This window comes from Schistocerca americana, chromosome 1 (genome assembly GCF_021461395.2).
Source record: "Schistocerca americana isolate TAMUIC-IGC-003095 chromosome 1, iqSchAmer2.1, whole genome shotgun sequence".
NCBI classification, from domain to species: domain Eukaryota; kingdom Metazoa; phylum Arthropoda; class Insecta; order Orthoptera; family Acrididae; genus Schistocerca; species Schistocerca americana.
In genome coordinates this window covers 278398072-278415457 of record NC_060119.1, presented here as the reverse complement: position 1 = coordinate 278415457, position 17386 = coordinate 278398072, and the positions used below count along the sequence as shown (strand labels likewise).

At 39.0% G+C, this 17386-nt stretch overlaps 1 protein-coding gene across 1 annotated transcript in view; it reads left to right on the top strand.

The window, feature by feature from the left end:
• LOC124625459 (small subunit processome component 20 homolog) overlaps positions 1 to 17386 on the top strand; it is a 208888-nt gene that overhangs the window by 18391 nt on the left and 173111 nt on the right. Inside the window, exons 3-4 of the mRNA XM_047149176.1 lie at positions 14216 to 14549; positions 14624 to 14842. Of these exons, the coding sequence (XP_047005132.1) occupies positions 14216 to 14549; positions 14624 to 14842 (553 nt within the window). The remainder of the gene's footprint in view (positions 1 to 14215; positions 14550 to 14623; positions 14843 to 17386) is intronic.

Genomic DNA, 17386 nt, shown 5'->3' with positions numbered 1-17386 from the left:
AATTGTTGCCCCACTTAGTTTGAACATCTGCAGTAGGTAACATTTCAAGCAAATATGGAGGTGAAAAAAGTAGTGATACTAGTTGTCCTTTGAAAAGGACTTGCATGTTCCTTGACACGTGGACAGGCATTGATCTGCTGAAATAGGACATGTGAAGATGCCTCAAGGAAGGGTGGGTAGCTCCTCATACTGTAAAAATCCTGTAATGATGTGAGTGCTGCTCAGACTGCCCTAATATAAATAACCTACCCAAACACTGTGAATGAACCTGTACAGTGCTTTAGGGTCACGTGGATAATATTCTGAGGAGTGACTGAACTGAGATCCTGTAGTGTGATCCCGTTGCATGGTCCAGAATGTCATTGTTTACTATTTACAACTCTCTTTTATCCATTATTTGCACATGTCCATCAGTACCATAATAGCATGCCCTGTAGCAACCATATTCTCATGTAATGACTGTAATTTTTCCTAAAGTAATCGTTATAGCCCCTTCAAAAGTACTTAGGTTCTAATATGCCACCCATTTGATGTTGATTAAACATACTGGCACTTGCATATTTTTTCCCCTTCATTTGACAAAGCTTCACTGACTGATCTTGGCGTAGCACTGACTGCATGTGAGCTATCCCTCTGCAAATCTGAATTACTTGTTTGTGGCACACATCTTGTAACTTTAGACTCATTGAGCCTATTCACTCTGGATATTGCAGTTCTCATGAACAACTGTAGTTCCAACTCAGTTTACATCTTGCCCTCTGAATTAGAGGTTCATCAGCATTGTGTATTGGGATAGATTGTTACTCACCATATAGAGGGTGTGTTGAGTGAAGTACACACATGTTTAAAAGAAGACAATGGCACAGTATTAAAAGCTGTCCTGTGCAGATGCCTGTAATGCAGGAAATTCTGCTGTGGTTTTTGTTCACAGTTAGCCTTTAAAATGTTAAATCAGCATTGGAGGTAGGAAAAAAAAAACCGTCTAAATGGTCCAGGGACAGACTCCTTAAATGACAACAGTTTTCACATATTCATTTACCTCATAAACTGTGTTGCAAACTTGACAGCTTGGCAGAATTATTCACAAATGGACATGGATACATGCATTGATACTGTAACTCCTCATATAATACGAGGAGATTAATTTCATGTATCAGTTGTGGCAAGCTACAGATAATATTTTTACATTTTTATGCATGATTATAATATAAGAGCAGCCAATGAAGTATTTTTGTTTCTGAGTATCTGAGGATTTTCGGTTCCCTGCTTGAACTCAGCCAGCAACCTTTTATTAATCTTTGCACTATAAAACTCCATTCTGAACTCTAGATATGAATTCATGGACTATGTGGAAAGCTTTACTTTTAATATTATGCTTGTGAATTGTATGCTTTGCTTTTCGTTAACTCTTGTTGTGAACTAAATATTTCATTAGGGAGTAGATGTATTGATACACAAGCATAGGAATCTCTGTTCCACTGTGCACACTGCTGCAAGATTTTCCTTTATCAATGTAGCACATTATTCTGACTGCACTCTTCTGTGGAATACATAATTTTTTTTTTCTTCTACCCAACCTCAAAAGATCATGGCATAGCACAGTATTAAGTGAAGTGTGTTAGCAATCCAGTAATGCATGTCTATGCAATAAAGGGGATTTCTAAATTGCAAAGCAGACAGAAGTAGTAAGCTTGTTTGGTCTGCAACTATGCTGTTGTTGTTGTTGTTGTTACTACTGCTGCTGCTACTACTACTACTACTATTACTATTAATATTATTATTGTTAAAACTTTGTTTGCAAAACTGATGGTGGTCATACACATGTAGAATCCCACATAGTGGTTACAGTTAAGCTGGTAGGCCACATGGCTGCCTTTGATAGGGCAGAAAATGTCAGGAGGAGAAGGTAGTGGGAAAATGCATGGGATATGTCTTGCATTTAGGTCTGTTACAGGTATATGAACTATGGGGCAAGGTGATGGGAGTGGGAGTGGCATAGTGACAGACAAAGACATTGTGTAGTTTGGTGATCAGTGGAATACTATCACGTCTCCCAGCACAACCTCTCAATACTGCACCTAGCAGTCCACCATCCTGACCCTGCCACATCCTTGCATGTTGCTACAGGCAGCAGTACAGAATCTTCCTCCTTCCCTAACCTGCTATCCCTCCCCACCTCATGCTTCTTCCATACCCCCAGTACCCACCTCAGCTGAGATCACTACTCACCACAGTTGGGCCTCAGTGCCTGGAGGTGACAGTGGCTGTGTGTGAATGCGCAGTTAGATCTGATGAAGTGTGAAGTCCAGTAGCTTAATAATGTCATACAGTCATATTTTAGGTATTTTAAATATGCGTATCTTCCAGTCTGTGCCGCCTCTATGTGATGTGTAGCAATCTGTCTTAATTCATGTTGGTATTCCATCCCAGATCCTCCATTGTTACATAGATATTTTGTTTTATTGGCACAAAATACTTTAGTGATTTTATGAAACGTTTGTTCCATTTGGTTTATCTTCATATGTAACATTATTATGTTAATTAGCTAAATCTACTTGATCGGCACGTTTTCTTACTATCAGATCAAATATTGATTATTTCTGTTTACTTCCAAATTCCTATATATTTCTGGAACAAGTTGTAGTGACACTGGCAGTCTTCCCATACATTCTTACTGGAAACTTTGTTGCCAGCAGTGACCCAGAACTGACATGAACTCTAGCTGTCTTCTGTTATTACTGTCTGAAACCAAACCTACGTTTTAGTTTGCAGACAATGACTCTCAGATTCCATCTCTGTGACGATGTTAATACTCTCAAACTGTTTGATGAAAATGAAAATCCTTCCCATTTGCACCCACTAAGAAAGTGTCACATTAGTAATTCAAGTAATCAGATGTCAAGACCTCACCACCCCCAGAGAAACATGTCTGATTAACATTAACCTTTCTACACATATACTTTTCAAGCCATTGGATAATGCATTATTAAGTTAGAAGCCTTCAGGAATAGTAGTTTTGTTAATGAGCACACAAAGCAGTTTGTAGCATATCCTGTCATGTCATCATACTAAGCTAAATATGCAGCCAGCCAGTAATGTTGTTGTGACTCGCCGATCATTCAAAGTGCCGCCGCACAATTATGCGCGTCCTCTACATGCGGCGCTGTCTGCCAGCCATGCAGCAGCCACGCCACCTAAGTGGCCAGCCAGCCAGCGGCCGCTAGACTTGGACTCAGTGCTCATTTGAATGTTACAGTGTTCACATGTCTTGCTTTGTCAGCTTGCTCAGTGACTTACACGTGTTGTGTCATTTTGAAATATATGTGTTCAGCTTGATGTTATAACAAATGTGTCCGCACAGAAAGTTCAGAAGGATTGCAAAACCCATCGTAAATAAAATCCTGGTAGTTGTGAGCTGAGAAATATACTTATTGACAGAGGAACTCTGAGTTAGCTGCCCCAGAGAGGCTTTAATTAAGGATGGTGATTGGGCAGTGATTAGCCAGTGGGATCCTGCTGACAATACACAGGGTGACATGCACACAGCTGGTGTCAGGGCAGTAGGCATTTCTCCTTGTTATTGTGTCCTGCGGTGTCCTGTTCATGGGACACCATTGACAAACACCATATTTCAAATCAAGCGGAATGCAACACTGAGAACGTTGACCTCACTAACCACATCAGTGTCACTCTCACATAAAGCACAGTGTTTGGCAGAAAGTACTTCATACCAATATTACAACTTTCTATATAATCCATTGCATGTGGCACAAGGGTAAATTATTGTGTACATGCCTAAGTATTAATCTTTCTGATATTAGCTTCATGATCACTATGAGGGATGCGCAGCTGAAGCACTATAAATGTTATAGTGTCGTCCTTAAATACGATTGTATCAATTTACTGAATGGGTTTTGTGAGAACAAATATCATCTGTCTTCCAAAGAGGGCCATTCACTTATATGGATTCAGGTAATCATTCAGCTAAATTCTTCTTCTGCTCCTAGATCCTGTGTGACATTTGGGATATCCATCACATAATCAACTTCAAATGGTTTAGAACTCCCTTTTATGACGGGAAAGACATGGGGATTATTCAGCTAAACACACATTATTGCCAACAGCTGCATAATGTCGGCCTGAGAATCAGTTGCCCACACATATCAGCAGCCTGTCATATTTCATGTGTGTTCCACCAACAAACCTGTAACAGTTTCTAAGAGAAGACGAAAAGGAACAACATCAAAAAAACTAACTGAAAATATGATGAACAGGCAAGTGTAGATTGTAGGCTGATAGCTACATATATGAGAGCATGTAAGGAGAGTATCTAAGATGAAGATACGTTATAGTGCATTTAAAATTAGTTGCGACTTTTGACAGTTCAGTACACAGCAACTGGTGGTAGCGTAGTTGCCAGTGTGTGCTTAAAGTGGGCCCCATCAAGCTCACTTGACTATGTGAACAGCAAGTCGGCCTATTTGCAATCTTTCTCAAATGATTTTAAAGAGACTATTAGTGAATAAACTCTGATTATCGCACATCTTGTAGCTTTATTCATCAGCTTCGTGATGAACTGCCTATCATTTCGTTAATGGTTATGGTCAATGTGATATTTCGATGTTAGGGAAACTACTGCGCGAAATTCTTAAGAGCTTGTAGTGAAAAATATGGATATCCATGAATTTGCCTTTGATGCATGTTAGATCATATGTAGCTGAAATTTAGATAACATATTGAATTATTCTTTAAACTTAGAAGAATACCTCTATCTATCTCCACTGTCGAGAAAATGGAATGTATGTTAACGGCGCTGTCACAAACACGCGCGCCAGTGAAAAAGCCAAAGTAAAAATTTTATAAATCCCTCATATCTCATAAATGGTCTGTGATATCGAAACAAGTTTTTGGAAAATGATACCACGCAAAGAGGAGAGTATTTTGCCATATAAGTGACATGCAAAATTTCTATATCTAACCTGAAATTCAAACAGCCACAGTTTTTCAAATGAAATAATGTAACATTTAAGAACCATCAATAGCTGATGAAACAAGATTTGCTGTGGGTTTTGAAACAGTATAAGTGAAGGAGATACAAGTTTATTTTAAAACTGAGAATGGGCTTTCTCGTACCTGTTGACATGTCTTGCCCTCAGTTGTTAGTTTAATAACACACTGTTTTAGGATTCTGTCACAATTTCAACTGCAATAGACTGGTAGTGAGCTGAATATTTGTAAACTCTGCTGTGTTTAGACATGGCACAAGAGAAATTACGTATTATTCAAAACTTGTCATAATCCATCTTCACCTAGGCTCATATATTCTCAGTGGAATTTAAATGAGCATGATATAAAGGAAGCCTGATTAAACTATGCCATTTCATTTAGCATCAGCCAGTTTGTTGACCTGGCAGCATGGAGTTTTTGGCTTGTACAAAAGTTCCGTTAACTGCGCCTTTCACAAGTTATGTTCACTTTTATCCAATGGAACATTTCTTTGTACCCAGAGCAAAATATTCACTTTCCTTCATGCATTGTTGAAGCTCTATCCATCAGGTTGAAATGGTATGGCACGTTGTCCTTTATTATTGTCGAATTTGGAGGAATATTATACAGAACAACATTATCTTCACAGCTGGTGAATGTGTTGTTGGATGACCACTTTTATTGAAAATCTCATGTTCAGATGCGCTGCACTGTTTTTATCAAAGTGACGCCAACACAAAACACTAGTTCAATATGTGATTACTGCAGAACACTTCAGCACAAGAAAATATTACTTTACAAGGAGAGCTAATGAACGTAGGTGCATCTAATGCGTGGCATAACGTGGTAGTGTTTATCCACAGCGTGGCAGCAGGGGCGCTTTACCAACTGAACCGCTGGTGGCGTGGTAGGGAAAGCCAGCTCGCCATTAGTGTTACCTAGGCAATGGCGTAATGTGCCCTCCTGTGTGCCAAACGTCAAAAGTCACAACTAATTTTAAATGCACTATAAGTGTTTTAAAAGTGCTGATAGATGAACTGGTACAAAGATGGAGAAAAGCTGCAGAAGGAAGCAAATGTATCTACAAGTGGTAAAACAGGTACTGTAATTAATAAAGAAATATAGGGTAACAACCTCGGCTGTTTCACACATTTGAAAGTAATAAGAGATGACACAGTCTATCAGCTAGTCAGCTATAGATGATAATGTGAGGTTTCAAGGAAAAAAAAAAAAACAGAACAACAAAAATAAACAAACACCAGGAGTAAGAATCATCTATACTTAACGTTATTTTTCTTACCTCAACAGTGTGGAAAGACATTGACAGAGGGGGAAGAAAGAGAAAGCTGCAGAACTTGACTGAACTAATTAGAGCTTTGGGGTGGCAGTGTGAGACTGAATCCTTCAACTGTTTAACAGCTGTGGGAGTCTTTGCAACATTCCAGATGACACAGAGTAGTTGGCTTGTTGGAAGTAAATAAAAAAATTCATCTGAACCTTAGGGTAACCATTAGAGCACTTCATACGTGTGTCAAAGTCGAATGTGCAGCACTTTTTCCCCTCACTTACTTTCATGTAGGCACTCACTGAATGCAATCTAACAGATGTGTGCACCCTTTCATGCAGCAAAGGAAACATGGTAGTTAGCTGTGTGACAGTACCGTGGGAGGCATATTGATAGACCACTGAGCCTACACACACTGCAACTTTGCAGCCTATGCACATACACATGCATTCAACTTTGTTATGAAAGTCTCCCAAACAGTTGTGTCATTAGTTGCGGTGGTGTCAGTCGCCTTCAGTAATTCCCATCAAACAGTGCAAAGTTTATTTGCCCTCTCTCTTGCTCACCGTAGGCATCATGTGGATTAGGTACATGCTTCCAGTGCTCAAGTTACCACCCAGCTTGTTGTTGAGCCATGTATGTACGATATTTGAGACACGTTCATTGAACAGATGACATCTGCTATAGATCCCCATCAGATATCTCAACAAACTAGTTTCTGACCTGATAAACCTTGCACAAAACAGGTACTCCTCATTTAAAGCAGTTTTGAACTTGACAAACTGACAGAAACAATTTTGAGTGACCTTTTGGCAGCCGGCAATTTGTGAAATTATGTATTATCGTCAAACAGTATGATACATTGAGAACTGCTGGAAAACAGAATTTTCATTAATTATACAGAAGATTGTTCACCAAAGCAAGATGTCACAAGACTTTAATGTTTGTCAAAAACTCTTAAATATCTACCGAACAAGGTGGCGCAGTGGTTAGCATTTGGAAGGATGACAGTTCAAATCCGCATCTGGCTATGTAGATTCAGGTTTTCCATGATTTCGCCTTAACAGCTCCAGTTAGGTTCCAACTCTCACATGCTACATACCTGCAGAGTAGCAAGTTACATATTTAGCTTGTCTACATGTTATTAGTGGTGCTGAGATGGATAGAAAGTGCACATGCTGTGTGTGGACGCAGGAGGAACTAGCCACAGTTCGCAAACTGCTATGGTCAGCCATCTTCTGGTTGATGCCTCAGGATGTAACAGTGGCAGCTTGTTTCACCCACGGGCTCTGCTACCGATGCACTTTCCTATGGATCCAACATGGGGGATCCGACCTCAGCGCAAGGTGAGTGGTGGGCCGTGAAGCATTTGCATTGTTTGATACAGAGAGCCAATGTGGAGGGCTGGCCATCTGGTTTTGTCCATTCATCCTGTGAATTGACAAATGGTCGCTCCTTCAGCAGGGTCCAAGCAGGCACATGGGGGGAGGATTTGCTAGTTATTGGGAGCTCCAGTGTTAGGTGCATTATGCAGCCTCTTAGGGAAATATCGTTAACTGCCAGAAACAAAGCCAATGTGCACGCGGTATTTCTGCCAGAGGCCTCATCCAAGATGTGAAGGCCTCATCCGCTATCAAGCATGCAGGCTGCAGTCACCTGCAAGTCATGGCTCATGTAGGCATCACTGATGCCTGTTGCTTGGGTTCTAAGGCTATCCTCAGTTCATACAGGTAGCTGGTAGAAGTGGTGAAAGCTGCTGGCCTTGCACATGGGATACAAGCAGAGCTCACAATTTGCAACATTGTTCCCAGAGTAGACTGGAGTCCTTTGGTTTGGAGCCGACTGGAGGGTCTGAGTCAAATCATTGAAATTTCTCATGTTGAGAAAGGAGAAAGAACAGTTTGTTTGGGGAAAAACTTCTATAGCCAGTATCAGATAAATGCATATTTTATTTTCTACATCCCGTTTCGACAGGCTTTGCTGTCATCTTCTGTTATTCAAAAATTGTTGTAATGAGAGGTGTTCATTATGAGTTGGAACCTCATGCCAAGTTGTCATATTAGTAAATAATATGTATCACATTATGCGAAGATTTGTCAGAAATAAAACGCTTGGAGTCAAAAAGCATCTTGTCCACGTTGCAACTATACCATACACGCCTTCTAAGGTGGTTCATCAAAGATGTGGAACATGTCAAGGTAATGTAAACAGATGTGCTGTTGTACGTATTACTGTATATTGTGTTTTTTAAGACTTAACTATCATGTGTGAGTGCTACGTATGTGGACATGACCATGTGCTTTCTGCTGATTGTTAATGTTTTATTTCTGAAAAACATGTGCATAATGTTCTACATTTTATCCAATAATGCGATAACTTGGCATGATGTTCCCATGCACAATGAATATCTTTTGAAACAATAATATTTGAAGACCATAAGATGATTGCATAGCGATCGAAACCAGTTATTTAAAAAAAATAAAAAAAATAAAGTATGTTTGGGATGGAGACTTGTTGGACTGCCCGTGATAGGTCAGGGGTGCACTACACAAAGGAAGCAGCTACTTGGGTAGCAGAATACTTGTGGAGGCACTTGGGGGTTTTTAGGCTAGGTGGTGCTTTGAGATACTCTGATAACACTCACCAGTCGACACACAGACAGTGAAATCAGATCGCTTTCAGACTAAAGACACTCCACCTGTCAAAATTTTATCAGTAAATTGTCAAAGCATTTGTAACAAAATTCTCAAATTTTCTGCCCTCCAGGAAATTTTTCGTGGTCAGCATATTCTCAGGATTGAGAGCTGGCTGAAACTCGAAGTAGAAAGTTTGAGATATTTAGTGAGTCATGGAACATATATTAGAAAGAGAGATTAGATGCTTTGGGGGGGGGGGGGGGGGAGTGTTCATTGCAGCTGACAAAAGTATTGTGTGTAATTTGGTCAATTTTGAGTGTGATAGTGAAGTTATCTGAATGTAATTAACAAGTTTAGGCGAAAGTTAATTGTTGGATGTTTTTACTGGCCACTCGATTCCATGATGGCCATTTTTAGAGTCTGAAAGAAAACCTATGCTCAGTAGTGCAGAAATAAACAGATCCTGCAATATTAGTTGGAGGTGACTTTTACCTACTGAGTATAGACTGGGATGTCTAAGGACACATTCCAGCGAATATGGACAGGCAGTGTTACAAAGTACTTTTGAACATGTTTTCAGAAAACTGTCTTGAGCAACTAATTCAACAGCCCACTTGCAATGGAAATGTTTTAGACCTTTTAGTTGCAAACGGTGACCTCATTGACGGTGTCAGTAAACAGACAGAGATTAGTGATCATGATGTCATCATAGCAATGATGGTTACCAAAGTTAATGAATTAGTCAAAAAGATTAAGAAATTTTTTTTGCTAGAAAGAGCAGATAAGCAGCTACTGGTATCCCACTTAGTGAATTAGTTCCAGTATGGCAGTAGTAGAGGGATTTACGGGCAATGCTCAAACGGATTGTAAATTATACTCTGGAGAAGTATGTGCCATGTGAATGGATTAAGAACAGAAAAAACTCACCATGGTTTAATAACAAAATCCAGAAAATGCTGAGGAAGCGGACTGCTGCACTCTTGGTCCAAAAGAGAACACAGAATTGATAGCAGGGAAAAGTTAGTAAGATTCATGCGTCAGTGGGCGAAGCATACAGTAACTTCTGTCGTCATATCTTAGCAAACAGTCATGCCGAGAACCTGAGACAATTCTGGTCCTACCCAGTCACTCGTTGACAATCAGGTGTGGTGATAGAAGATAGCAAAAGGTAAGCTGAAATTTTATTAATTGATTTATTAACTGTTGTAACCATCATTGCTATGGTGGCATCATGATCACTAATCTCTGTCTTTATACTGATGCCATCAGTAAGGTCAGGCGTTTTTGCAGTTAAAAGGTCTAAAATATTTCCATTGTACGTGGGCTGTTCAACTAGTTGCTCAAGACAGTTTTCAGAAAATGTGTTCAAAAGTACTTTGCAAGATTGCCTCTTCATATTCCGTGGGATGTATCCATAAAATCCCAGTCTTTGTTTGGTATGTGAAAGTCACCTCCAACTAATATTTCAGGATCATACGAAAATACCAACATCTGAACATTGCAGAGACTCCTATTGGGGGATGTTGTCATAGGTATCCCTGTTGTAGAGATGCAAATGAAAGAGTTGAAAACAAATAAATTGCCAGGTCTGGATGGAATCCCAGTTTAGTTTCACAAAGAGTGCTCTGTGGCATTAGCCCCTTAGGTTGCTTGCATGTATCGCGAATCTCTCTCACCCAGGGCAATGTTCTAAATGACTGGAAAAAAGCACTGGCGACTCCTATATATGTTGTTTTTTGTTGTTGTGGTCTTCAGTCCTGGGATTGGTTTGTTGCAGCTGTCCATGCTACTCTATTCTGTGCAAGCCTCTTCATCTCCCAGTACCTGCTGCAGCCTACATCCTTCTGAATCTGCTTAGTGTATTCATCTCTTGGTCTCCCTCTACGATTTTTACCCTCCATGCTGCCCTCCAGTACTAAATTGGTGATCCCTTGATGCCTCAGAACATGTCCTACCAACCGATCCCTTCTTCTAGTCAAGTTGTGCCACAAACTCCTCTTCTCCCCAATTCTATTCAATTCTATGTGATCTACCCATCTAATCTTCAGCATGCTTCTGTAGCACCACATTTCGAAAGCTTCTATTCTCTTCTTGTCCAAACTATTTATCGTCCATGTTTCACTTCCATAGATGGCTACACTCCATGCAAATACTTTCAGAAATGACTTCCTGACACTTAAATCAATACTCGATGTTAACAATTTCTCTTCTTCAGAAACGCTTTCCTTGCCATTGCCAGTCTACATTTTATATCCTCTCTACTTCGACCATCATCAGTTATTTTGCTCCCCAAATAGCAAAACTCCTTTACTACTTTAAGTGTCTCATTTCCTAATCTAATTCCCGCAGCATCACCCGACTTAATTCAGCTACATTCCATTATCCTCGTTTTGCTCTTGTTGGTGTTCATCTTATACCCTCCTTTCAAACACTGTCCATTCCGTTCAACTGCTCTTCCAAGTCCTTTGCTGTCTCTGACAGAATTACAATGTCATCGACGAACCTCAAAGTTTTTATTTCTTCTCCATGGATTTTAATACCTACTCCGAACTTTTCTTTCGTTTCCCAACCACTGCTTTCCTTTCATGTCCCTCGATTCTTATAACTGCCATCTGATTTCTGTACAAATTGTAAATAGCCTTTTGCTCCCTGTGTTTTACCCCTGCCACCTTCAGAATTTGAAAGATAGTATTCCAGTCAACATTGTCAAAAGCTTTCTCTAAGTCTACAATTGCTAGAAACGTAGGTTTGCCTTTCCTTAATCTTTCGTCTAAGATAAGTCGTAGGGTCAGTATTACCTCACATGTTCCAACATTTCTATGGAATCCTATATATAAAAAGGGTAAATGAACTTATCTTCAAAATGACAGACCAGTATCCTTAACATTAGTTAGCTGCAGAATTCTTGAACTTATTTTCAGTTGAAATACAATAAAAGTTCCTGTCCACAAATCAACGATGTTTTAGAAAGCATCGCTCATGCAAAACTCAGCTTGCTCTGTTCTCACACGATATCCTGTGTGCTATGGATGAACAACAACATGCAGGTTTAGTATTCCTAGGTTTCCAAAAAGCATTTGATGTAGTACCCCGCTGCAGACTGATAACGAAGGTACTAGCATATGGAATAGGTTTCCAGATATGTGAGTGACTTGAAGACTTCTTAAGTAATAGGACCCAGTATGTTGCCCTCAATGATGAGTGTTCATCAGACAGAAGAGTATCATGAGGAGTGCCCCAGGGAAGTGTGATAGGACCAATATTATTATCTATATACACAAATGATCTGACAGACAGATCAGCACCAAATTTGCCAATGATGCTGTGGTGTATGGGAAGATGTCATCATTGAATGACTGTAGAAGGATACAAGATGACTTAGACAAAATTTCTAGTTGGGGTGAGAATGGTAGATAGATTTAAATGTAGAGAAATGTAAGTTAATGCCGATGAGTAGGAAAAACAATCCCATAATGCCAAATACAGTATTAGTAGTGTGCTACTTGACACAGTCAAGCCAATTAAATATCTGGACGTAATGTTGCGAAGTGAAATATAATGGAGCAAGCATGTAAGGATCATAATGGGGAAACTGAATGGTCGAATTTTGTTTATTGGGAGAGTTTTAGGAAAGTATGGTTTCCCTGTAAAGGAAACAGTGTACAGAACACTACTGCGACCCATTCTTGAGTATTGCTTGAATGTTTGGGATCCCCACCAGGTCATATTAAAGGAAGACATTGAACCAACTCAGAGGTGTGCTGCTAGATTTGTTACCGGTAGTTTCTGTTGACACACAAGTATTATGGAAATGCTTCAGGAACTCAAACAGGAATCCCTGGACAGAAGGCGACATTCTTTTTGAGGAATGCTATTGAGAAAATTTAGAGAACTGGCATTTGAAGGTGACTGCAGAAGGATCCTACTGCCATGAATGTACATTTCATGTAAGGCCCACAGAAAAATTAAAGCCCATGCAGAAGGACGTAGACAGTCATTTTTTTCTCTGTTTGTGAGTGGAACAAAGCAAGAAATGACTGATAGTGTAACAAGGTATCCTCTGCCTCTTACCATATGTTAGCTTGCGGAGTATTTATGTAGATGTAGAACTGCCCAGATGGTTCCTTTGCAAGAGCACAGCTGACTTCCTTCCCTTTTCTTGAAACAGTCCAACCTTGCACCCAGTCTCTAGTGGCAAAGTTGTCAAAGGCACATTAAACCCTAATCTTCCTTCCTTCTTGAATGCCTATATAGGCAGTCAACCAAAATCTTAAGACACAAAATCCCTCTTATGTGGTGATGCTATAAACACTTACTTCAAAGGCATTAAAGAGAAATTAACAGCTGGACTAAAAGTGTTTTCCCATTAAAAGGATTTTTAGCTGAACTGGCATCTAAGACCCATGTGCATAATTTTTGTCTTCAAAATAGAAAAGATCAAAGACACTGAAGATTATGGGGAACAGAGCTGCATTGGAGGATAGCATAGGCCTACATTTACATTTCTTAGACAAACTCTAGCCATTGGAAGTGAGAACTCATCTCCACAGTACATCAAGCAATTGGTTAAGTAAAAGTAATCACTGACTGTGTATGGAAGTTGGGCAGTGCACAGCTATGTGAATATGAAAGGGAACACAATATTACACTTCTTTAGAACTCAAACACGAAGTAGGCATGTATGGTTATCTTTACCTGTTCTATTGTTTATGTTCTGCCCATAATGCATCTTTGTTTGTATTTCACCCTAAATTTGTTTTCCCCATGACCTTCCCTATCCACAATGATAAGAAAAATATATTTCATTTAGATGGATTTCTGATACTTACTTATGTCATTATTGGATACAATGCACACACTCTGGGAGCTCCACCATATTGTTCTTATAATCTTGTTTTGTTACAGATATATTTCTTTAACATTGTAAATATCCCCTTACTCTGCTGTAGTTTCATGCAGAGGGGCGGGGGGGGGGGGGGGGGGGGGGGTGTCATGTCATATCTTGTAAGACTTGTAACGTGAATCACGTTATTAAGAAATTATAAAAATCTTCTCCTCCCTCTGCCCCCCCCCTCCTCCCTCCCTCTCTCTCTCTCTCTCTCTTCTCTCTCTCTCGCTCTGTGTGTGTTGGGGGCGGGGGCGTCCTCACGTGCATGCATGCATGTGTGCACACGCTTGCACTCACGTGTTCGTACACGGGTGTGTATGTATGTGATATGTGTGCGTGTTTGTGTAGATTAGCCTATGTATGAAAATTAACACCATTTTACAAATTTTGTGATAAAAATAAATTTTTTGTTTGTTTTAGGTTGGTTGTGGCTCTTGCACAAGACCTTCGTCAAGAGATTTATCCTTTTTATCAGGATATTTTACAAAAATTAATTCCTTTGCTGTCAAGCAAAGATGCTGATCAATTAGAGTGGACATTCAATTGTTTGGCTTACTTATTCAAATTCTTGTGGCGATATCTGGTAAAAGATGTGGATGCAGTTTTTGATAGCCTGATTCCTCTTCTTGGAAATTCAAAGCCACCTTATATAAATAATTTTGCTGCTGAAAGTTTTGCTTTTATTGCACGCAAAGTCAAGGACAAAACAGGATTCCTTGCTTTAATTTTAAAAACACTCCAAGAAAAACCAGAGGTAACTAGAGAGAAAAGATTCACAATTTTCTGTAGATATTAGAATAATTTCTAAAATGAAAGTTTATTTTGCAGGGAGTTTCAGGTTGTGGTCGTTTGCTGTTTGAAGTTATTAAAGGTGTGTCTGGCCAGTTCCATAGCTGTGCCGAAACAATATTACCTTTATATATGAAGTCATTAAACAATGCTGCATTACCACAGGACTTGTTATTTGATGTGTTATCTCATTTTATGACTGCCCTGACCAGTGGAACCCACCCACAGAAAGCAAATACTTTGTGGACTGCATTATTTGTGAGTACCATAATTTACTTTTAATCTGAGTTATCTAATTTTTGCTGCAGTTACTCCAGGAGTATTTATGTTGTAATATATTTAATAAGATAAAAAAATTTATGAATTTTGGAACAATTGACAAAAATCCAAGTTTTTGGAAGGGCTGTCTGCAAGATGTTCAAGAAGTAACAATGGATATAATTCTTATAACATGCTTATATGCTTATGTGTTCTGAAAACTTTATCCCTTTGGGTAGAGTTGGAGTAGAGTTTCACCAGTAAGTAATTCTGTAATTCATTATATATGCAGAATACACTAATATCTTCATTTTAAGTCACCAGTAGCAGTCTTCATGTATGTGGTGTCCTGATATGTGCTAAAACTTTTTGCCTGTATAAAGTATGAATGTTGATGAAAACGGACTATAGCGTAGAGTTATTAAATACAGTATATTGTTTGCATATATTGCATAACATTAGTAAAATTGAAAAAAGGAGGGAATGTGGTGTACAATGAATAATATTTATGGCAGATGTCACTGAAAGTGGACTTTTCAGATGGCATTCAGTGTGCCAGTAACGTAAGTGTTGTAGGAAGTTAAGGACCACTTGAACTGTGAGTCAAATAACTTTTTTTATGAAATTGTAGAGCCTGGCCATGAAATGAAAAGTTGTCTGTTAATAGTATGAAAACAAGGAGAAAATTTCTTACCCTTATCGTGAATTATGGTCATTTTGTTGCCAAAAATGCACCTTTTTTTTAGTTTAGTTCCCTTTCAGGTCAGTGTGTTTTGTCCAACATTTTTCAGCATGTTGTGACTATGTTTGAAGTGCAAGTTGCTATCACTTTCTGATACTATGAAATTTGAAAATATCCCATTTCTGCCATTGCAAAATATGACATGTGCCCCAATTTGAGGCGTACAGTTCTTGAATGACTTTTAAGAATACTCAATGCGAGTGCACCTAATTGCTTGCAGGTCTTGAATAATGTTTAAAAACATCCGGTGTAGGTGTTGCATAGGTTAACTATTCGCACATGGATGTAGGTGACTAACAAGTATCAATCTCTTACTTAATATCTGTGCATTGTAATATTTTATATTTATCTTTGTGATTGCGTTAATATCTTCGTATCTACAGTAACACGCCCATGTTTCTTTTTAAGTCCACAATTAGGGCAGAAACTTTGAGTAATATATTTATTTATTTTTGTGGCTATATAATTAAAGCTATCGTAATTTACTAACATTATTTATTTTCTTGTCACCACTAGCTGATCACATGGTATTGCCCTATTTATTTTTACGTCATCTCCAACTCACTCTTATCCCACCAGTAGAGGTGAAATGTGATTAGGACCATAACCAGTCAACCAAAGACTGTGAAGCCTTTGCATATGTCTCTAAATCAGTAATTTTTTATTTCTTCCCGTGTTACCACCTCCTTGCCCCATCTCATCTGTCACTGGAGTTATTGGGACTGTCATCTAGGGTAGCATGTGGAAGTTTTGTTAGTTCATGGTGTCTCTATGACATGATTTGGCCAGACAAATAAAGTACCTCACGGCCTATAGATGACTCCTGACAGTAAAAACAGAGGAAGTCATTGAAAACTTGGTTTGAATGGCTCTGAGCACTACGGGACTTAACAACTGAGGTCATCAGTCCCCTAGAACTTAGAACTACTTAAACCTAACTAACGTAAGGACATCACACACATCCCTGCCCGAGGCAGGATTCGAACTTGCGACCATAGCGGTCACACGGTTCCAGACTGAAGTGCCTAGAACCGCTCGGCCACTTCGGCCGGCATTGAAAGCTTGATTTTACATTAAACCTTACACTGCAAGAAATCCTTGAAACATTTATCTGCTGACATAGTTTTTTTCCCCTAGGTTTTTACATGCTACCCAACCCATCCATTATGGTGTTGGAAGGAATTATCCCAACAGTATTTTATTCCAGATAGTAAGGAATATGATTACCATCTTGTTGTCTGTTTATTTGTAAATTGCTGTTGTGTTTGTTATGCTTTGATGTCACCACTTTCCCACCACCACCACCAACAACAACAACAACAACAACAACAACAACCCACAAGAATTGGTGTTAAAGGTGTCTCATTTCTACTAATTAGTTTCCGGCACTATGTCACATGCTTCAGGTGTTTCATACCTGTCCTGGAGCATATGTATACATGTCTACGCATTCATATATTTAAAAGTGTTAAGATTACCAATTCTCACATATAAACCCGTAGCCTCAGTAAGTGCCATTATAACACTTGTATATGTATGTAACACAATATGTCTAGAAACACAGTTTTGAGTGTTGTCTCTTTAAGTGGTGAGACATCTTATTATGGAGTATCCCAGTAATTATTGAACATGTTTACATGACAAATATTATGTAATTAGTACAATATATTCACTGTACTGTGCAAAGGTAATTTTTCCTCCCCAACCCTTGAGAGCATGTGAAACATTTATGTGCCACTGACTGTAATCAAAATAAATAATATATACAATGTTTGTATTTTATTTCTTCAATGAAATAAATT